The sequence below is a fragment of the Diceros bicornis genome, chromosome 5, assembly GCF_020826845.1.
Source record: "Diceros bicornis minor isolate mBicDic1 chromosome 5, mDicBic1.mat.cur, whole genome shotgun sequence".
Classification (NCBI taxonomy): Eukaryota; Metazoa; Chordata; class Mammalia; order Perissodactyla; family Rhinocerotidae; genus Diceros; species Diceros bicornis.
The window spans coordinates 31,607,322-31,629,376 of record NC_080744.1 but is presented as its reverse complement, the minus strand read 5'-3'; the positions used below and the strand labels follow the sequence as shown (position 1 = coordinate 31,629,376).

The 22,055-nt window shown below is 51.8% G+C and overlaps 2 protein-coding genes across 2 annotated transcripts; one reads left to right on the top strand and one right to left on the bottom strand.

Moving 5' to 3' along the window:
- Positions 1-315: 315 nt before the first annotated feature.
- NUTM1 (NUT midline carcinoma family member 1) lies at positions 316-11,383 on the top strand. The gene is made up of 8 exons (XM_058540529.1): positions 316-319; positions 1,577-1,672; positions 3,367-4,075; positions 6,004-6,132; positions 7,262-7,398; positions 8,162-8,445; positions 8,740-8,856; positions 9,209-11,383. Exons 1-8 carry the CDS (start codon positions 316-318, stop codon positions 11,246-11,248), a joined length of 3,516 nt encoding a protein of 1,171 aa, XP_058396512.1. The 3' UTR covers positions 11,249-11,383.
- Positions 11,384-12,672: 1,289 nt separating this feature from the next.
- Positions 12,673-20,369, bottom strand: LPCAT4 (lysophosphatidylcholine acyltransferase 4). The gene is made up of 14 exons (XM_058541146.1): positions 20,140-20,369; positions 18,688-18,830; positions 18,131-18,351; positions 17,640-17,752; positions 17,463-17,523; positions 17,119-17,177; positions 16,868-16,902; positions 16,242-16,296; positions 16,037-16,119; positions 15,659-15,784; positions 15,155-15,287; positions 13,831-13,929; positions 13,334-13,490; positions 12,673-13,048 (listed from the first exon to the last, which is right to left on the bottom strand). Exons 1-14 carry the CDS (start codon positions 20,251-20,253, stop codon positions 12,894-12,896), a joined length of 1,554 nt encoding a protein of 517 aa, XP_058397129.1. The 5' UTR covers positions 20,254-20,369; the 3' UTR covers positions 12,673-12,893.
- Positions 20,370-22,055: the final 1,686 nt, after the last annotated feature.

The following is a 22,055-nucleotide window of genomic DNA, read 5'->3' as shown; positions in this document are numbered from 1 at the left end:
CGCCCAGTTGCAACCTTGCAGGCGTTCAGAGACGCGTGGAGTGTGCCCCCTGTGTGCCCGACACTGCTAGGCTGCTAGGCGTTAGAGGGGGGTAAGGATGGATATGAGTTGAACATTGATGAATAGAATCCTGTCTTTATTTCAAGATGCACACCCATTTCAGGGGCAGTGTGTTTCTAGTGTCTGGAGAAACAATAGCTCCAGGATCCAGAGCCCCTTTACCTTAGGGAAGAAAGAAGAAGGTTTTCTTCCCTCCTCTCTTTTACATCCGATCCCCGCGCCCTATTTCAAAGTATTGGCGGTAAAGAGTGCATGATGGGTATTCAATATTCTGTACAGCGAGGAGAGCGTGAAGTTATTTTATGAAACTGGTGAAGTATGTTTTAGAGGTCGAACCAAGATTCAAACTCAGGTCTCTTTACCACAAATTCAGCGCTCTTATGGTGGTGAGTAGCTAATAATAGCATAATAAGATGTACCTCCGAAGGGTATTTCCAATTTTTAAAAGAACGTAGAAATTCTCCTTATAGGACTCTAGTTTGAAAAACGAAAATTGGAGCCCAGATATCATTACAAAGATGATCGTTGCAGTATTATGTATAATAGCAAAAACATTGGAGCATGTATTAATTTTATAACCAGAAAAACTGAAAGACTTTATTTTTTTTAAAGAATATAGTTTGTATTCACTTGTAGTTGCATAAAATATCTCTGCAAGGATTCACAAGAAACATAATATTGGTTTCCTCTGGGATAAAGAACTCCGTCCCAGAGGAAAGGAGTGGGAGGGAGACTTGCTGTATATTCCATTTTGCATAGTTTGACTTTTGAACCATGCTGATGTATTACCCATTTAAAAAATTAAAATTATTTAACAAAATTTTAAAACAAAATAATTTAACAAACAAAAGGAAGGACTTTTTGGTCTTGAAATTTTAGGCTGAATGGCAGTTTTTGATAGAGTGGGGCTTTTCAGCCAGGGGTAAGGCTGAGCCTTCTGTGGACTGCAGAGCTGATGGAAGTGGACTGTTGGGGCACTGCAGGACAGCTTTCCAAGGAAATGATATGCATACAGCAATTGAACACCCTGGGTCTTATGAGACAACCCTAATTTCAGACATTCTATTCCCTTGATCCTTAAGTACACCAGACTATGTGCTCTGAATTTGGTTCAGAAAATATAGCCAACATTGAATTAAGTCAAGGGTCTGCCACAACCTGCTATTAATGGGAAATCAGGTACAGAACTGGATGGGATTGAAGGGCACAGAACTAGATATATTGGTGAAGAGTTGTATAGGGTACTGAGATGTAAAACTATAATGTTGGGAATCTGAGAACGAATATACAAATATCCCTAAAGAGGTACACAACAATTGTGTTGCCATACTCTGGTTTGGAGGGAATTCCTTGTTACTGCTTACTAGAACCCTTTGTGGAGTATCTCCCTCCCCCCACCCCATATTCTGCTGTCCCCTCCCCCACTGCAGAATGCCTTGAGTCCTAGATTCTAGTTCTGTTTTAATCTGATCTTTACCCTCCCTTCCTTGGATCCCTGTGCCTCTACTGGAGCCAGATTACTCTCTGGGTCCTGAACCTGACTGTCTCATTCTGGAGGCTTCCAGACAGCCACGGTTAGCGCCCAAACCTGAGAGGATGGCTTCAGATGGAAGTAAGTCTGCAGGTGGGCGGGAGGGTCCCTGCCACCTGCTCACATCCTTCAGGATTAAAATTTGATGCTTTACTTGGGGACAGGCTCTTTGGGCTGATCTAGAGGGATGCGAGATCACTAGAGACCTCACCAAAGGCCTCTCACTGGGGGAGGCTGGGGAAGGAGGTTGTGCCATTAAGACTGGGGGTTGGGGAAGGAAGAAGGCCTCCTGGGAGACAGATCAAAGCACCTCAGAGGAAAGTGCTGATGATAGAGAAGGAATGGCAGTTAACAACTTGCTTCTCTGGAAGAGGGACCCTTTTAACATATGCTTGTGTGGCAGGGGCAGGAGTATGTGTGGGGCCCAGAGAAGGTTCAAGGGGAAGCCTCGAGTTCCTGTGTCTTCTTTAGGCAACCGGAGGGTGCTCTAGAATTTTGCCCTGAGAGAATTGAGCTGGGGCCATTCTGGATCTTACTGAGGGGGTGGGGGGTGGAGGCCTTAGCTGGAAAACTGTTCAGTGGGGTTATCTGTTGCCAAGTCTGTAGAGAAATGTCCTCCCGAAAGCTAGACTGGAAGGTACTATAAGCGCCTCTGCTCAGAGCCTCATGGCTCCTTCCAGCCCCAGAGATGGCTTCTCTCTCAGTTCAGGGAGCAGTTTTCCTTGATTCCTCCGCCAGGGCCAGGGGAGGTGGGTCACTCCAGCCAGTACAAGAGCTGGGGCTTCCCTGAGATGCTCTCAGCTTTTCTACCTTTTGTGGAGCTCAGGCATTCAAACCCATTTCTTTGTGTTCCGTACTTGGTGGAGTACTCCTGGCCCTCTGCTCTGTGGTTGAGATGACGAGTTTGCTCATATTCCGTGTCTCCTTCATGGTCTGGAAACGGAAACTGAGTGTTGTTAGTTTGCCAGTGGGATATTCTTTATAAGAGGGGAGGAGAGTAGCATGAAATTAGACAGATGATCTTCTATTGTTATTGTTAAAAGTCCTAGGAGACACATGTCCTGATTAATTAAGTACACGTTTTGTGTATTTATCTTTCGTCTCTTTGACTGGAGTCCGCTTAGCTCCTCCTCAGCAAGTACTGTGTTTTGGACTTCCTTATCAGTGCCTTGTTCATAGTGGGCCCTAAATTTCTGATGTTAGGAACTTCAAGCAGAAGGATCACAGATAGTCTGCATTGCCAAATTTTAACATGTCCAGCAGCTACTTGAAGCTCTGGAAACCTCCCTCCCCACACCACCCTGCCCTTGCTCATTTCCTGACCCTTATCTCCAGTCATTCCTGGCTGTTATATAACAGAAGTGCTGGGAACCAAACATCTAATCCACACATCCTCTTCTGGGAACAACACTTCTGTGAGTGGTGGCAGGGACCACAGAGCAGCTGGGAGTAGGGTTCAGGTGGTTTGAATGTGTTGGGAATGGATGGGAATAAAGGTGTACCTGTATGCTGGGTGCAATGAGTTATGGGGCATGAGCTCATAGGTCCAAGAATTATTGCAGCTTCTCTAGTGCAATAATTCTTAACTGGGAGTAAGGGACATCAAGATCACTTGGGGGACATTGCAAACTATACAAGTTCTCTCTCCATATCTCCTCCCTCACCTGTTGAGAATCGGAACTCTGATTCTTCAGGGACTAAAGTGGAACTCTGATGATCTGACTTCTGGTCTCCTTTTCTCCTACTCCATGCCCTCTTTTTCTTTGTCTCACCAGCATCTCCGTTGCCGGGACCGGATGTGACCATGAAACCTGGCGCCACCCGGTCTCCTTTCACTGCACTTCCCTTTCCCCCACCAGCTGCTGGCCCACCAGACCAACCACCTTGGGAGCCACCTCCACAGCCCCCCATGCCTTCAGCTTTCTCTCCAGGCAACCCTCTGGTGCTTTCTGCTTTCCCCAGCCCATTGTTGCTGACAGGGGATGGGGGCCCTGGACCCAGTGGGGTTGGAGCTGGCAAAGTCATTGTCAAAGTCAAGACAGAAGAGGCACCAGCTGAGCCCTCTCAAACTCAGAACTTTATCGTTGCTCAGACCGCCCTCAATTGGATTGCCTCAGATGCTGCCTGTGGGGGCCCCGAGGGTCTTCCCCCTCAATTCATGACAGCCTCTAACGTGAGGACCCTTTTGCCCAGTAAGCCTGTTGGGGTGAGCCAGGAGGGCCTCCTAGGCCTTCCTGCTCAGGCTCCACCAACAGCTGCCCAACTGGCCCCCATTGTGCCCCAGGAAAAGGCTTGGCCAGGGCCACTTGGGGCATCCGGGGAAGGAGGTCCTGCGGCTGCTCGATCCAAGTCCTCGCTGGGTGACCTCTCCTATACCTCCAAGGGTGTTTATGAGAACTTCCGACGCTGGCAGCGCTACAAAGCCTTGGCCCGGAGGCACTTATCCCAAAGTCCTGATGCAGAAGCCCTTTCCTGCTTTCTTATGTAAGTGGGGAGACCTGAGATGAATTATCCTAGGGCTTTAAATAAGGAGGACTTTGGGATGGACAAAAGAGATTAGACTATTTAGGAATACTTGAGGGCAGGTCATGAGCGTGATGGAGATGCTATGAGAACAAAAAGTGTAATAATAATAATGAGGAGGAGGAGGAGAATAAGCCTCTTTACCCACTTCCCAGATTATAATGTTTTTGCAGGTATCTTGTCTCAGGGGTCCTCACATCCTTGTGAGTTCAGGCAAGCGTTTTTATGGTAATCTTCATTTAATAGATGAGAAGACTGAATGAAGCTCAGAGAGGTTTCCTGTGTCATAGAGCGAGGAGCAATGATTGGAATTTAGGTCTCTGACATCAAGTGCCAGAGTCCTCCCATACCGTCCGGCATCAAGACATCGAGTTGAGCCGTGCAAACTGGCCAGGATGAGTGCTGGGCCCTGACCCATTCCTGCAGGGCCAGGCAGAGGACCTTGTGTGTGCCACCTCCTCCACCGCCTCTGATTTTATTCAGAATTCAAGTTGAAATAGGGAGGTGGTAGCGCTTGCTTCGTGGTCAATGGCCTAGGCTCCAGCGCTCACTAGATTTGTGACGCCGGGCCCGATGTTTAATCTTTGCCCTTAGTTTTCTCATCTAGAAAGGGGATGATTATACTTACCTCAGAGGATTGCTGAGAAGATGAAATGAGTTAATATATGCGAAGTGCTTTAGCAGAGTGCCTGGCACAGAGAATGCCTCATTAAATGGTAGCTGCTATTATTATTATTATTAAAAGGCAATCCAGAAGAGGAAAAGAACTCACAAAAGGCCAAAATGTCTATGAGTGGCTGCTTAGCCCAGGAGCCCGGGGTCATGGGGTAACTGTTGTTTTTATGAAGCAGTCATTAGCTATCTGAGGAATTTTCTCTTTTTCCCACCCAGACCCGCTGCCTCTCTCAACTGCACTGTACTCTCAACATTTTGTGTAAACCACTGCATAACACATACCACATTTTACTGGACTAAAATGTTGTTCCCCCGGTGGTTGAACTCCTAAAGGAATCTCCCTTTCCACCCTGACTCTGAGTAACTAAATCGAAAGGCTCCCCCAAAGTCCTTGGTGTAGATCATCTCACAGGCTCCCTGCTTTCTCCAGACAGCTCCGAGTTCTCTTGGAGCCTGGCAGGCTGACATTCTGACTCTTGAGCCTGCACTGCTGAATTGCCAGCTCCCAGCCTCTTCCTCCTTTCCTGGCTCAGGGGCTCTGGGCAGGGTCTCCCCCAAAAGTGCAGTCTGGAGCTGCTGCAACAGTCACCTGGGAAGCTGGTACAACGCCCAGGTCCTGGGATCCTGGGGTGCTATAATCCATATTTATAACAAGCTTCCTCAGGCGATTCTAGACAGAGTAATGTGGGAAGTCAGAAGGGTGAACATGAATCACCAAGAGCTCAAAGAGTATTGATATTTGACTGTCTGCGAGGGGTATCCCGGAGGCAAAAAACACTTAAAAACCAACAAGTAAAAACACCACACAACCTTTAAATAGAGATACATTTGGGTTAGTGAGTGCCTTTTTTAAAATGCAAGACTTTGGGGAGGGTTAAGCCTACTTTATAATGAATCCCATTAATTTAATAACATGTGCTTTCTTCCTAATGTTTTGTTAAGGAGAGCACTATGAGAATTCAGGATGGTTGATTTCAAAAGGTGGGGAGAACCATCTGTTTGACTTTGTGTGAGATTTGTAAATTTCAGTGGGAAGAAAGGCCAGTTTGGTAAATGAATGAATGGTTGGGAGGTGGGGGGGTCTGAAAGTCTCATCAGAAGTGGGACGTGACGGACTGAGGGGCATGATAGATCTGATGAAGGGTAGGGGGTGTATATTGAGGTAGATGAGGGGGCACACTTGTGGAACGTGACTGACCCAATGGGGGTTTTAGCCCAGTGCTTCGTTCCCTGGCCCGGCTGAAGCCCACTATGACCTTGGAGGAGGGACTGCCAAGGGCTGTGCAGGAGTGGGAGCGCACCAGCAACTTTGACCGGATGATCTTTTATGAGATGGCAGAAAAGTGAGTCGGACCTACCCTCCTTCTCCGGGGGTGCTGTGTGGCTAAGGGATGGGGGGCAGGTAAGAGAGGCTTGGGTTTGGGTGTATGGGTGATTATTAGAGGGGATGCCAGGAGGGGTGTGGATTGGATAGGGTCTCCTGGATCCTTGCTGCTGCTTTCACCTCCTGACTCTTGGGTTTTTCTGTCCTGTCTCCTCTTGGAAGCTCTCCCTTCTCCAGATTTTGAATTATATAGGGGCCTTGATCTTGAAGCTCTTAGGCTGGGATTGGAGCCCATTTGGTGTAAAAATTCATGCTGAAGGGAACTAACAGGAGGAGGTAAGCTCTATTAGGCCGGTTCCTTCGTATCTCATTGACCAGGTAGCAAGTGACTATTGATGCAGACCTTGGGAACCACTGCTCCTCTGAAGAGAGTGGCACAGAAATCATTTACCTGTCATCTCAGGGAGGGGCAGGTTCTTGAAGAGGTTGGTCAGGGGAGATTCCTGGATGCCCAGAGTGGTGTCCTGGCTCATATCCCCCATTTCTCCATGATAATCTCCTTGGTTAAAAAAAATAACTCTGAGGAAAATGAACCCTTTCCTCCAAGCTTAGCTTCCACTTTCTCCCCCAATTTTTGTGGACCCTTATCTCTTAGATTTACCCTTCCAGGGCCAGTCCCAGCTTCAGGACTCCTGGATCTCAGCACTGCCTCCTGGTAGGAACTGCCTTGAATTGCAACCCCAGGCCCTGCTCCAGGATTTCAGCCATTCTTTATGGTTGTAGGCAGGGGCAGATGAGGCCTTGAGGAGGGACCGCTTGTGGGATCCTGCCAGGCTCTGGCATAGGCCTGATTGAATTCAACAAGCCTGTATTGATTGCTGCTGCATACCCTCATTGAGGCTGGGTGAGGTAGGGTATGAAAAAGAAGTGGAAATCATGGCTCTGTCCTGGAGAAGCTTACAGCTCTAGACTGTTCATTTTCTTAACAAGCTTCCTAAGTGATGACTGCAGGTGAAGGGACTATGTGGTGACCTTGTAAGGTTTCCTCAGAACTGTTAGTCAGTCACCTGTGAGGGGCTCCCTCTTGGTGCCTGGGTTCCTGGAGGTTCTGGCCTCAGCACTGCCTGGGCCTTCCTCACCTTCTGCAGGTTCATGGAGTTTGAGGCTGAGGAGATGCAGATTCAGAACATGCAGCTGATGAATGGGTCCCAGGGCCTGCCTCCTGTAGCCCCTCTGAAACTTGATCCTCCAGAGCCCCTGGCCCCTGAGGTTTGCCAGCAGCCAGGTAAGGCTACCCAATTCCAACGGGAGCCGTGAGCCAAAGGCTGAAAAGGAGGCTTACAGAAACCAGTCATGGGTTAGGGAAGGCATGGCCCTCACTTCTGCCACTTTCCCTCCAGGGAGTGGCATTTGATGTTCCAAACAAGACATACATAGGAGGCTGGGTTCTCAGGTTCCCTTGGTCCCAAACTAGGTATTGATCTTAGGCCAAGTAAACTAACTCCTCTTTCACCGAGACCATAAATGAGGCACTCAATACCACATCTGCCTAAGAAATGGGGGCTGGATCAGGGGACTTCTTGAGATTTCAGGGGTTCCAAGATTACTCATACAGTGATTCTCTCTTAGACCCTCTTGCTCCTAGATTTCCCCCATGGCTGGTACTATTTCAGGTTGGCTTGATCCAGCCTGGAACCATTTCAATGTACCCAGATTGCTGTCCTTAAAAACATAGGGTTGGGGGGCCGGCCCGGTGGTGCAAGCGGTTAAGTGTGCGCGCTCTGCTGCAGCGGCCTGGGGTTCCGATCCCTGTGCGCACCGCTTGTCAGGCCATGCTGTGGCAGGGACCCATATAAAGTGTAGGAAGATGGGCATGGATGTTAGCCCAGGGCCAGTCTTCCTCAGCAAAAAGAGGAGGATTGGCAGATGTTAGCTCAGGGCCGATCTTCCTCACACAAAAAAAGAATAAATAAAAAACATAGGGTTGGGAGGCAGAAGTCATAGTCTCTGTGCCACTTCTCATTTTTCCTTTCCATCTCTTTCCTTAGTGTACATTCCCAAGAAGGCGGCCTCCAAGGCACGGGCCCCTCGCCGGCGACAGCGCAAAACCCAGAGGCCTCTAGTTCCCGAGGCACCCAAGGAGATCCCACCAGAAGCTGTGAAAGAGTATGCTGACATCATGGAAGGGCTGGTGGGGAGCCACTTGGCCACTGAGGAGTCAGATGGGAAACAGGAAGAGGAAGAACAGCAGGAGGAGGAAGGGATGTATCCAGATCCCGGGCTCCTGAGCTACATGGATGAGCTGTGTTCTCAGGAGGTCTTTGTCTCCAAGGTGGGCTGGGCCTGGAGGTCTGGTTTCTAGCAGATCCTGGGGTGGGAACTCCAGGGAACCAAAGATCTAGGGTTCTGCCTGGGGCAGTTAGGAACCAGGCTCTCTTCTGTACTGAGAAATGTGTGTGCATGCATGCACACATGTGAATGTGGATAGCTGGTGGTGGTCACTGTTTATAACCACCCTGGGGGAGGTGAGTGGGGCAGGGGGGCTCATGGCTGCTTCTCTAGAGCCTCTTGGCTCACAGGTTACCTCCTGTCAAAGACTCACATCACTTTTCCTTCTCTTCCCCAGGTGGAGGCTGTCATTCACCCTCAATTTCTGGCAGATCTGCTGTCCCCAGAACAGCAAAGGGATCCCTTGGCCTTAATTGAGGAGCTGGAGCAAGAAGAAGGACTCAATCTTGCCCAGGTAAACCTGGAAGGTAGGGAACAGGAAGCTTGCAGGACTTTTTCTAACCCTACACTGTCTTGGATGGTATGACTTCTGGAGACGAACAGCTTCAGGATTGGGCTTCAGGTGCAGAACAAGTAGGTAATGCAGAACAGTAGAAATGCAGGAAAAGGGAAGTGTATGGGCTCAAAGCATGAATAAGGCCCAAGAAAGCAGGGAAGAGAAGAGCTACGGTATCTGTCTTTGATACAGTCACTTATGCCACTTGCTTGCATTCTCTGCCCTGCCCAAGTACCATCTCCCCACTACCCACTCAGCCACCCCTTCTCACAACCACGTATAGATCAGTATTTGTCCATTCTCTTTCCAGCTGGTCCAGAAGCGACTCCTGGCCTTGGAAGAGGAGGATGCGGAGGCACCTCCAAGTTGCAATGGAGCTCAATCAGACTCAAGTTTTTCTGTTTCTGATGAAGACGAAGATGGGAGTGGGCGGCTTCGGCCCTCACCTGGGCCTCGGGTAGCTGGAGGCACCATTCGCCTTGGAAAGGCTGCTTCTCCAGGAAAGCGGGCAAGAGAAGTGCATGGTGGGCAGGACTGGGCCCTAGATGGCCCGAGGGGGATGCATAGGGATGGGAACACTTTGCCACCCTCCAGCAGCTGGGACCTGCAGCTAGAACTTGCAGCTCCACAGGGAACTCGAGGACCCTTAGCTACAGAGAGAAGAGGGTCTGGGAAGGTTACAAACCAGATATCCCCATATCAGGATGACCACTTGGGAGGTGCTGGGTCCCCTGGGCACTCCCTGGTGGCTGACAGGACTTCCAAGTCTCTGCCCATTTGCTGGCAGGATGGCCCCCAGCTCGAGATCGTTCCCAGTTCGGATGCTGGCCTTGCACAGCTGGCTCCTCTGCAGGGACAGGGGTTAGAAAAAAAGGTTGTGGGTTTGCAGACAGGACAACAGACGGGGAGTCTTGCAGCGCTTCCTCAAGGGAAGGAGCTGTTGGCAGTGCCTCAGGAAGGCTCTTCAGGAGCCATGTGGGACGATGACACAGGTCCTCCCCTGGTTCAGACTTATGAGCAGAGCCCTTCCTGTAGAGCAACTGGGGACAGGGACAGGGACACTGACAGGGATGGGGCCTCTCTCAGTCCAGGACTTTGGCTGAGCAGTGAGATGGATGCTGTAGTCTTGGCGTTGCCCTTACAAATCGAGGAGGTCATAGAGAACTTCCACAATGGGGAATGTGGAACTGGGGAATGCAGAACTGAGCACCAGGGAGGCTCTCAGGCCCTGGGCTCCAGAAACAAGATTTCTCTGGGTCCTGGAGAAACCACAGCACTTGGGGATGTGGGAAGCAGTGAAATTCCCTGTGCAGGCACAGACGCCACAACTGCCCTAGAAAAGAGAAACCACTGCAACTTGCCAGAACCTCTGAGGGCCAATAGCCCGGCCTTGAATCCTATAGAAAATAGACAGCAGAGCCCTGAGGCTGTACAGGATCCCAGTAATCTGCGAGCAGAAGGTTGCCCCCCATTGCTGGAAACCAGAATTGGTGCCTCCACGCTAGGGGCTTCCCAAGAAACCCTCCTGCCTGCATGTCAAGACAATATCCTTACCCAGGATGCCTCCTCTTTCTCTGAGGCCAGTCAAGAGGCAGGGAGCAGAGGCAATTCCATCTCTCCTCTGTTGGAAACTACAGAAAATGTCAACATACTAGATGTTACAGATGCCTGTGGGCCCCAGCTAGGAGTCAGTGAGGATACCTGCCCACCAAATTTTAATTCTTATGATCCCCAAGGAGAGGGCAGAGAGGATACTGATTTAGCCAAGCATAAAGACTTTGCCCCTTCACCAGGGAATCAAGAGTCTTACGCACATGGGACCCCCAAATCAACATCTCCTCACCAGGGCCTTGGAAGCACTTCCCCTAGATGGGGAACCAGGGATGCCTTAACTCTCAGAGAAGCCTCTCCTGTTAATGAAACATGCAGGTCAGCAGATGGGGCCAAAGGAAAGGAAGAGGAGGAGGAAGAGGAGGAAGATGAGGAACTCTCCAACTTTGCCTACCTCTTGGCCTCCAAACTTAGCCTCTCATCAAGGGGGCTTCCCCTCAGTCCTCGTCCCCCCTCAGGTCTGCCCTCCACAGGTCGGGGGGTCCAGAGAGCATCCCACTCCCTCTCTGCTGAGGCAAGAGGCCTTGGCCAACCTCGGTATCCTGTTGCCAAGTCTGGGAAGCGAGCTCTAGTTGGAGGTCCAGCCCCTGCTGAAAAGAGACCCTACCTGGGAGCTGAACTCGGGGTATCTGGGGAGAAACCCCTGGCTCTAGGAGTGGTTCGACCCTCACAGCCTCGTAAAAGAAGGCGTGACGGTTTCGTCACTGGTAGAAGGAAGAAACGTCGTCGTAGCCAGTAGGAAATATGGGGCCATCCTATCCCACCTCCCGATCCCTGAAGTTGGGGCCCCCAAGTAGATTTCACCCCAGCTGTACACCAATAGACTTGTTCTCAGTCTTATGTTGTTTTGCTGTTCTGCCAAAGTGGCAAGCATGGGGAGGGAGGTCCCCTTGGTGGGAGGTGAGGGGGAAGTACCTTTGGAAGGAGTTGTATGGAGAAAGAAATGAATACAGATTTCTTTTGTTGGAAAATGCTCTCAATGTGCCCTTTTGTACTCACCTCTGCTGCCAGATGGGGTCAGATGCTGTAAAGGAGGTGGGGTTGGTCCCAGATTCTATGGGTCCAGAAACCTTGCCAGCCTCCAGTCTTATCTAGGGTCCCTGATAGGAAGTCCCCAGGGATCACTTTCTTCCTCCCCTCATCAAAAGCCTGGACCTTGTGTTACAAGGGCTTCTCTGGACATCCTATCATTGTCTGTCTCCCTTTAAAAGTCTATAGATGGAAAGATGTTTTTTTTTAACCTATCAGATCTCTGAGATAAGCATCTTAATTTTTAAATCTAATTAATTTTCCACAATTGTGCCTAGACACAGCATCTTTCGTTGCGGCGGGGGGGGGGGGGCGGGGGGAGGCGGCAGCTTGTTTTCTTCTTTTTTGAAGAGGCTGGACAGAAGGGGCTTAGGGGCCGGCCCAGTGGCTTAGCGGTTGAGTGCTCGCGCTCCACTGCTGGCGGCCGGATTCGCATCCGGGCACGCACCGAGGCACCGCTTCTCCAGCCATGCTGGGGCCGCGTCCCACATGCAGCAACTAGAAGGATGTGCAACTATAACATAAAACTATCTACTGGGGCTTTGCGGGGGGGAAAAAAAAGGAGGAAGATTGGCAATAGATGTTAGCTCAGAGCCGGTCTTTCTCAGCAAAAAGAGGAGGATTAGCACGGATGTTAGCTCAGGGCTGATCTTCCACACACACACACACAAAAAAAAAAAAAAAAGAAGGGACTTAAATGTCCTCAACTCATCCCACTGCAAAACCACCCCCCGTGTGGTTGGTCTGAGTTGGAGGAAGGCCTGGTTCCTACAACAAAGCTCTCTACTCCCACCAGGGGAGGGGGAATCAATCTCAGTAGGATTATTAAAAATGGAATGGTAGTTACCTATTTTTTAATCTTTAATGAGGACAGAACGCGAGGGAATAGGCTGGGAAGAGGTTCATGAGGAAGCCTGTTAAAATGCCTCTATAAGGTATGACAACAAGAGGGGAAGATATGAGATTTGCTTGATTTCTGTGCAGGAAAAGACCCCTGTCCCACTGGAAGGAAGGAGGATTCATCCAGCTATGGCCAAGAGGACTGACTTTGGAACCATCGGGATCTTCCAATGGGTGGCCTCTAACTATTAATCCCTTTTCTTCCCAGCTAATCATACCATTAGTGTGACTGCATTTCATTTTTTTAAATAGATATAGATATAGATTTATATTTATATATAAAATAGTTTCTTACAAAAAAAAAAACAAACAAAACAAAAAATGAAAATCAACTTAAAATAACAAACAACAATAACAAAAAATCAAGCAGGAGCAGAGATGGGCTTGAGGCACAGGGTGCACCCCTGGGCGCCCTGAGTCTGTGGGCCGGATGCGAGCTGGGGAGGCTGAGGCGCTCAGTCGCCCTTCTGCTTGGGCGCCTGCACAGTCCCGTTGGCCCGAGCAGTGGGGCTGCCTGGGGATGAGGCCTTTGGTATCTGGGAGGGGCGCAGGTAGGTGCTGAAGAGCTTCCCGTGGAATGGGTCATGGAGGGAAAAGTCCTGGAACTGACCTGGATGGATTAAGAGTGAGATGGGGAGAAGTAAAATGATCCAAGGAGAGGAAGAGGGCGCGCCTGCCCTTTTCTCAGAATTGCTATGTCCTGTCCCTCTCATCTCTGCTTGACTTCTCAAATCCAAGTTTATGTCCTCTCTGCCTTCCTGCTGGGTTCCTACCGGCCTGTCTGCCTCTCAGATGTTCTCATCCCTGGTACTGGCCGCCAGCCCTGTTCCCTCCCAAACCAGTGCTTATCGGGCCCAAAGTGTCCATGTGTGGGGCTGAGAAGGCAGTGACTTACAGAGGGATAGGCCTTGGTGGGATCCCGCCTGGCACAGCTCAGCATGCAAAGTCACGGCAGCAGGGCGGGGTGACCCCAGCAGCAGGTGCAGAATGGTGCTGAAGCCATCTTTGTACAGCAGGCGGCCGGGCCCCTCTGCTTGCTCCTCAGCAAACAGCTGGGAGAGAAAGGGACACAAGTCAAGCCCTCTCCTCGTGCCATGGCCCCACTCTCTCCTGCAGGTTTGCATCACACAGGCTCCTCCTCTTCCAAGGGTGTGGAGCACAAACCCTCCCTGCCCCCAGGTTCCTTTCTGCAGAATTGTGAACTTCTTAGCTGCTGCTCTCTTCTTGGTCCCACCTTGGCCTCAACATAGAGACACTGGGGCTCTGCAGTTCAGACAGTATGGCAGTGGGGTGGACACCAAGCACTGTCTAGAAGCTATTGAGAATACCACATACACAGGCCTCCGGGGGCGAGGGGTGGGCACAGGCATCATGTCTCCCCAACCCCGATACCTCAAAGGCCAGGCGAGTCAGCTCCTCCAGGCTCCTGCCCCCATCCAGAGCTGCCAATGCAAGGGCCACATCTCGGAAGTCCACCATGCCCTTGGCATCCTGGAGGGTGAAAGAGAAACTGGGATGATGTGGGGACCAACCCGTGTGCGCCCTCCTGCTCTGGATTTTGGCTCTACCTTCTCAGTAGGTAGGGGGGTGACCCCTATGTCTGCTTCCCTCAAAACTGTAAGCCCCAAACCCTCTAGGATCTTCAATAGTTCTCTCAAGTCACAGGTTTGCTCAAGCAATACCTCCAAGTCACCTGGTGACAAAGCTCTCCTATAAAGGGATCTTTTAGAATGTTAGGGAATCCCACAGGAATGCTGAAGTTAGCATTAAGTTTCTGACATACCAGAGAAGGCACTCCTGACCCCCAAGCTGGAAAAACTGGTTGTCCCCTGACTCGGCCTATGTGGGAGAACTGGTCCAACAGACTAAAAGGGGGCCACTGGCATAATTTCTTACCAAAAACCTAAGCAGGATGCCTGCTGTGCCAACTCTATGGGGGACCATGGCATTCAGGTTTGGTTCTGTTCTGCTACACGCTAAGTGGGGAAGTTCCTTTCAAGAACAGTTTGCCCCAATCTAAATAAAGACACCAGATCACTCTCTGTCCCTCAGAGGATGATGAGAGCCATGGTCTGCATCTTAGATCAAAAAGAGCTCCTTGGGACCACTGGTGGTTGTTCATGAAGAGTCTTCTGGGGTTATTATAATTCAACAGGAAAACCCAGTGTTAAGTAACAGGAAATAAAGTTTGCCAAGATTCTGGAGAAAGTTCAGGAATCCCCCAGAGAAGCTGTGGGATATTTTTAAAAACTCTTCCCAAGTATTGTAAATACTTCTGGGTCTCAAACTCATAGTTGTCTAGCCTGTCCAGTGTTGTCTCCTCCATATGTCATCTTCCCACCTAACCTTCATGACTTTTCTCTGAAACCCTCATACAATAACCCACAAGGTCACATGATGATCCCCCATCTTTGTCAACCTCTAAAGTGGCTTCAGAAATTTATGGACCTCACTGGCCCATTACTTCTCCATTGTTCCTCCCCTACAATAATTAAAACATTGCTCTTTGGTGCACTGGGTACTCTATAAGAAAGAATCCCCCAGCGGACCTCAGAAGATGGCCATCTGACAACGGCTGTTAGAACACTCAGCACAGACTCCAAATTGGCCATCCAATGCAACTGACACAGCTGCTCAAATACTGTCCTTAAATCCTGAGCACGACAGCCTGGAGGGCAAGCCCTGGGCTCTGTCCTCTGCATTTCAGCTCCTTTACCTGCTGGAAGTAGCTGAAGGCACCAGCCACTGTCTGGGGGTCAGAGAGCTGTAGCTGCCTGGCAAACTCTTCCTGGCTGATCATTCGACTCCGGCCTGGCTCTGCCCCAGTGTCCACACAGCCAGGGGACAGCCTACAGTGGAAGCGTGGAAGGCAGAGAGCTGAGTCAGTTTCCTTCTGGACACACCACCCAGCAGGACCTTAGCCCCAGCCCCAGGAGTTCTCCCAGCACAGGTACATCTAGTGTTTGTCTAAGATGTACTCTGATTCATCGTCCCTTGAAAGCCATTCCTACTTTTTTTCTTCCGGGGTTATTATATGTCTTTCCCTTTCTTTTTCCCTCCTTCCTTTTACTCCATTATCTTTTAAACAATTCCTCTGTCTTCCCACTTTTTTTCTTTTTTAAGACTTTCCTTCCTCATTTCCATCTCTCCTTTTTCTTCTTATTCTTTTCCTCTATGTATAGGTGACACTACCCATACCCTCATCTTCTACGTCACTTACCCAGCCTTCCGAAGCACCTTTCCCAGTTCCCAGAGCTGCGGCTCCAATGCTACCTTCAGCCGGCCCACCACAATCACAGGCAAGCTCCCTACAAACTCACACTCGGTGGCTGGAATGCCCAGGGCCCTAGAGGATGAAGAGGGATGGAATGGAGGGGGAACAAGGCAGAAGAATCTTCCAAGGGTCCACTACTGACTCTGGCTGCTGACGAGGGAGAGGAGATCAGGCCCCTTTAACACCATCCCCCAGTCTCAGCTGTCCAATAGCCCTTCCCACTGCCCACTCCGCCATCTTTGCCTCAAAACCTCAGCCTCCACCCCTCCTGTGGTTCCTTTGCCCTGTATATGTACTCCAGGAAATACTTTGTGGGACACTCACTGTGCCATAACCCTCTGGACATTGTTGGCATAGAGGGTGGGGTCCCTGCTCTCCTCCAGGCTGGGGTGGTACACAGGGAGGAACTGAAACACACACATACCTCTCATCAGGACTTCAAAGCTAGGGGTGACCACTCCCACCCTCTTTCCCAAAGCTCCGGGAGTCAGCAGATGCCCCTTGTCCCAGCCCCCCATGGGGGTCATACCTCCACATCCACGATGCTGCAGGGCTGAGAGGCTGTGAGCCAGAGGACTTGGAGTCTACGAGGAGAGAGACCTCAGATGCTCACCAATCCCTAACTATGGGCTCCTCCCACTTGAGGAGGGGAGTGGGAAAGTTCTGCCCATTGATATAACAATGGACTCCCAGCCATACAGTCAGCTATGAAGCCATACTCCCAGACTATGAAGTTGGGAGACACAGGAAAAGGCCAGATAGATGGCAGGGAAAGAAAAATGCTGCAGGGAGATACCAGAGGGAGAGCTGCAGGGGAGAGGAGACTTGAGTAACAGGGAGGGGGAAAAGGCAAGCCTGGTGGTGGTGGTCTCAAGAAGGGACGACTGAGGGAGAAAATCACTTAGAAACCTAGGAAGGTAAGTTAGAAGGAGCTATAACCACAGCAGGAGTGATTAGGTGGGACAGCTGAAAGCACTTCCAGACTATATCAGGAGATTAGAACAAAACAGAGGGAACGGGCATCGCCTTCTCTAGAGTTCTCTCAGTCTGAGAATGAAGAAGGGCCGTTCACTTTGTCTGGAGATTGGGAGATGGGCCTGGAATTCTCTGATGGACCCTGCTCCCCACCCTCACCCCAGGAACACCAGAACTCACACTCCAGGGCCCCTCCATGCCCAGCTGGTGGTGTCCTATGGGAGAAGCAGAGGTGAGGTGAGAAAGGCTTTACTTTTCTTCCCTGGAACTGGCCAATCCTCTTTGAGCAGAGGCCCTGACCCCGCCCCAGCCCCACCCCCACACGCACATCCCATCATGCACTAACAGTTTTCACTGATTCCCATTTAGGGTGGATTTGTGCTCCCCCCAGCCCCCACCTCTCCCAAAGTCCCCTCCTCCCCCAGACTCACCAGACTGTTGGGGTAGCGGATGAGGACAGGCTGCACAGGCACCCCTGCGATGAAGGCTCCTAAATACCATTTCCACCCCCACCCCCCAGGCAGAGGTTAATGCACGGAGGTAGCTAGATGGCGTGAAGTGTGGGGGTCTGGGACAGTTCTCAAATGAGATCTGCCTGGCTCCATTCCATTTATAATTTTCTCTCTGACTCTTGGAGACTTTTCAGGGTCAGTTAGGAGGTTCCCAGTCTCCCTTCTTCCCCCACCCCTCCACTTCTTGGGTTATTCTAGAATGCCTCTCCAAATTGGGGGCTCCTTTTTCTTAGAGCCCTACCACCCACTACCATTTTATTCACCTGGCTTGAATTTAAGCAAAGCCTTCTTGTTGGAACAGGTACCCTCAGGAAAGAACAGTACCTGGGGAAAAAGCCAAGTGACCAGAATGAGGTGGGGAGGCTGAAGAGGAGAAGAGAGGAAGAGAAGCCTCTTCAGGAGCACAGAAAAGGCGAGCAGATCTCAAGACCCTTACCCACCTGGGGCCACTTGCCTCCCGAGGTAGCCCGCCTTCGGACCTCCTCCACCACTCTGCGCCGAGAAGCCGGGTCATGCCGGGACACGAGGATGGCTTGGTTGAAGCGAAGAAGGGCTGGGGTCCAGAGGGGATACAAGGAGTCACTTGGTTCCTACCCGGGGGCATTAACACCTGCAGCCTCCCCTTCCTCCACAGTGGGAGATGCTTTACAGTTATCTCATTGCCCTGGGACCCTCCTTTTATCGTGTGCTGTCCTTTTAGAGGACTGACCAGAGCTCCCTCTGACACGTTCTCAAAGCCCCAGCTCTAAGAGTCTAAGGGGTCGGTTCACAAATGGTGTTAATTTGCATTTCATTTGCCAGCATCAGTCAACATCCCTTCTAACTTCTCCCTCCCCCTTGAGACGAGTTCTTTTCTCGAGTGTGTGCGTCCAGATTCCTGTCTCTTTTGCCCAGAATTGTCACCTCTCTCCTTCACCCATTACACTCTCACCTCCAATGACAGGCACAGAGAGGTTCTCAGCTCGGGACACAACCTTGGGCAGGTCACAGGGCAGCAGAACAATGGGGTCAAAGAAAGTAGAGTGGGGAGCAGCAACAAGGACAGGGGCTTCAAGGCGAGAGGCCCGCTGGCCCCGAACGCGAATCCGGAGGAAGCCCAGCAGGAAAAAAAGCAGGCGGCTGAGACCCAGCACCCCATTGTGGCACACGGTCCTGCAGAGCAAGGCAGGGTGTCAGCGGAGGCAGTGATTCGGACCCTCACTCACCCCCAGGCTTTAGACACCCAGGAAAGCAGGTGCCCTTCTTTTGCCCGCTGTTACTCTGGCCAAGGGGCTGAAGTCTCTGCCTACTTTGGGAAATACGAGGGCACATCACTTAGAGTTGAGGTCCTTCCTGGGCCCCAGGTCTGGGCCTGGCTGGCTGACTCATCTCACCTACCCAGACTGGGTAGGAGAGTTTCAGAACCCTCTCTCTTCTCAGAGGGAGAAGAATGAATAGCAGGGAAAAGAAGCGAGCAGTAGGGTCTCTGGGGGTTGATCCTCCACTTACTTCCTCCATCCTGTAATTGGCTCCTGAAGCTGCTCCTCTGTAAGACCAGCAACTTGCAGCCAGGCAAAGGGCCAGAGGAGAAAGAGGACGATGAAGGCCAGAAGCACTCGGATGGGGGCCAGCAGTGCCCCTAGTAGGCAGAACTGCAGGAGGGTGGGAGAGAATGCCACTTCAGGGCTGGGAGACACTCCCTCCACAGCTGCCCCTCTCCCGTGGCTGACCCTCTCCCATACAGAGGGACCCAGGAGCAGAGAGCCATCACCCCCTATAGATCAGGAGACAGGTGGTGTGGGAACAGGAGAGGGAACTGGAATCCAAGGTGGGATGAAGATACCAATGAGGGCAAGAGAGTAAAAGATTAACAGGATCAAGGGCCTCATTTTCCTTTCAATTGGTCCCCACCCCACCTATAAAACTGAATGTCATAAATTCATTTAGCTCTTGGAAAGGCTGTTAAAAGGCTGTAATAAAAATCCGTGTGAAAGTGCCCAGCACAGTGCTTGACGTAGTGTGGGCTAGTGACGGTTTTCTCCTCCCCCACGTCCCCACTCCATAAATAGCTTCCATGTCCAACAGAAACCGGGTGCATAGCTCCTTCCACTTTGGGCTTGGGAGGCAGAGGGCTGGAACACACAGAGAGGTCCACTTTTCAGGCCTCTGGCCAGTCTCTAGTTCTGCCCAACAGCACTCCCCTAGTACTCGTGGATGGTGGGGAGAAGAGCTCCGCCTACTCCGTAGGCGAAGGGTTGCCAGGAGCCAGGGTGACTCCATGGGCTGCCCCAGGGAGAACGCAGGTAAACACACCGAGTCCCAGGAGCCCGCCTCAGGGGAGGTGATGGCAGCAGAAACCCAAGGCACTCCCTTCCTACACCACCTCCCACCCAGTTCCCCCAGGCTGGTGCGGCCCTCCACTTCCTGTAGCCAACCCCCTTCTCAGCGCCTCCCCCCCACCCCCACCAGGAGGTGCTGCAGTGCGGGAGGTGGCGGCATTGGATGGAAGGGGTGTAGGGAGGGCACAGGGGCGCAGGCTCCAGGCCCAGAAACCTCTTCCCTCTAATTCAGAGCCCCGAAGAAGCACTCCGCACGCCCCTGCCCCCACCCCCGGCTTTCCGTAGCCTCCAACTCCATCCTAGCCCATCGGCCTCCGCAGGATGTATTCCGCATTCCCTCGCGTCCTCCATCTCCCCGAGCCCCGGGTCCCCTGCGGTCCTCCATCCTCACTTAGTCAATTCTTCCACACCTTGCAGCTTGTCTATCGCCCAAGCCCGCGTCATCCCCCCAACTCCTCGCCCACCCCCCGCCGCCCCCACGTGCGCACCCCCGGACTCCCGCCCCATAAGCCTCTCTCACCCATCACCTTTCGGGATCTTCATCCCCATCTTTGCCAGGGCTCTAAACGGCCTCCTTTTCCTACCCCACGAGTCCTCCCGACGCCCCTCGCCCACACCTTACCTTAACCCTCTGGAGGCGGGAGAGATGTAACTCATGCACGAAGGGGTTGGGGGGCGTCGGAGGTCCGGGGGTGGGGTCGAGGGGGGCCCAGTCCCCCGGACTTCCCTGGCTCATAGCGGCGGGAGAAGGTGGGAGGGAGGGCGCCCGGGCCCCGGCCCCGGTCTGCAGAGCAGCAGCTGCGGCTGCAGCGGCGGCGGCGCTCTGGCCCCGGCCCCGCCTGGTGCGGGGCGCGGAGGGGCGGGGAGCAGGCGGCGCGGCCCGGCCCGCGTAGTCAGGGAGCCGGCCGAGGGGCGGGGCTTCCAGCGCCGGGGCACCCCGGCTCCTCTGCCGCGGCGGCCGCAACCCCTCCGGCCATTGTTCCTCGGCTGCCGGATGCTATGGCGTTGCGCCGGCCTGCAGGCTGCCCCGGGCCTGGCCCTCCGGGCGTTCCTCTCTGAAGCCCCGGCCGCCGCCTCCCTCCCGCAGGCCTCCGGCTCCGAGCGGGTTTGGGGTCGTGGAGTGGGCGCAGAGCTGAGAGCGTCCTCCGACCCCGCCCGGGCGTCGAGGTCACCCTGGGAGCGCAGATCGGGGTGGGGCGCTCGGGCGGACGGGAATGGAAGGGCGGGGGCGCCGTGCGCGGAGGCCGGCAGCTCCGGGGCGAGGCGGGGCCGCGCTCTCCCCGCGAGCTCGCGGCCGCCAGCCGCCTCTCCTCGCCGGCCGACCACCTTTCCTTCCTGGTCGGGCGACGCCATCGAGGCGCTCGCGCCTTGTGGCGGCAGCGTTGTGCCTCACACCTCTCGGCATCCGCGTCGTGCCGGCGCTGGGCCGGGCCGCCTGTTGTGATGTGAGCACTCCTTGAAACCGCGAGGCGCCAGCAACCCTCAAGACGCTGGCCCACATCCTTCTCATGAGCAGGACAAGTCCTGGCTGAGGAGGGCAGTGGGAACCGAGAAAGCGGCGATGACCCCAGAGGCAGCCCTCTTTTTCCTCCTAGTTCCTAGTCTCACTTTTCTCTCCCCGCCCTGTCCACTGTGAGTGAGAGGACAAAGTAATTCTCGTCACCCTCTAGCTCCAAACTATCCTAGAAAGCTCATAAACTCATCAGCCTCTAGTTTTCAGGCGATGGTGAGATCAGGGAATTGGGTGGACTTTGCGATCCACAGCCAGTGGATCAGAAAGATAATAAATACCCATGACAAAAAGGGGATAAGAGCCTCATTGCTTGTGGAAAGAAGCTGCGTTCAGTTCACCTTGTTTTCTTTCTCTCTTCTGCATCCCTGTCAATCACCATTCCATGAGAGTAATGGGTACAATGGCAGATCACTGGGCTGCTGGGTCATGGATACCATTAAACTTTCATTGGAAGGGGGACCAGGCAAAAGCCAGAAGTCACTCTACTTCTGTCTAGACCCCCTTCTCTCCCTCCCCGCCCCATAATTTACTCACTTACACTCCTGCCTATATTCTTAAGAAAAGAACAGTCAACATTCTCAGAGAGATAAAGGAATATCTTAGTCAAGGTTTATTTATTTCTTAAAGGTTCTTAGAAGAGGTTCAATACCTCTTTTTTACCTACTATTTAAAAAATTTAAAATTTTCAGCTTTATTGAGAAATTATTGACATATAACATATGTGTGTTTAAGTTGTACAATTAGATACATGTATATCTTCTGCCTACTATTTAAGGGAGGGCAGGTTTCTGTGTAACCTGGGTTTACCAATATTTTTATAATTTCTTTTACTTCAATTAAGGCAATTCATTAAATGCATAATTACACATAATTTGCTTTTTATGCCTTTAATATTTTAACATAAATTATCTGTAACCATACCAGAAGGAGTTATTAAACTTAGGACTCAAACCCATAGAGTAATAATAATTATATGCAAATTACTATATAATTAAATTAAGTATAGCCACATACTATCAATGACA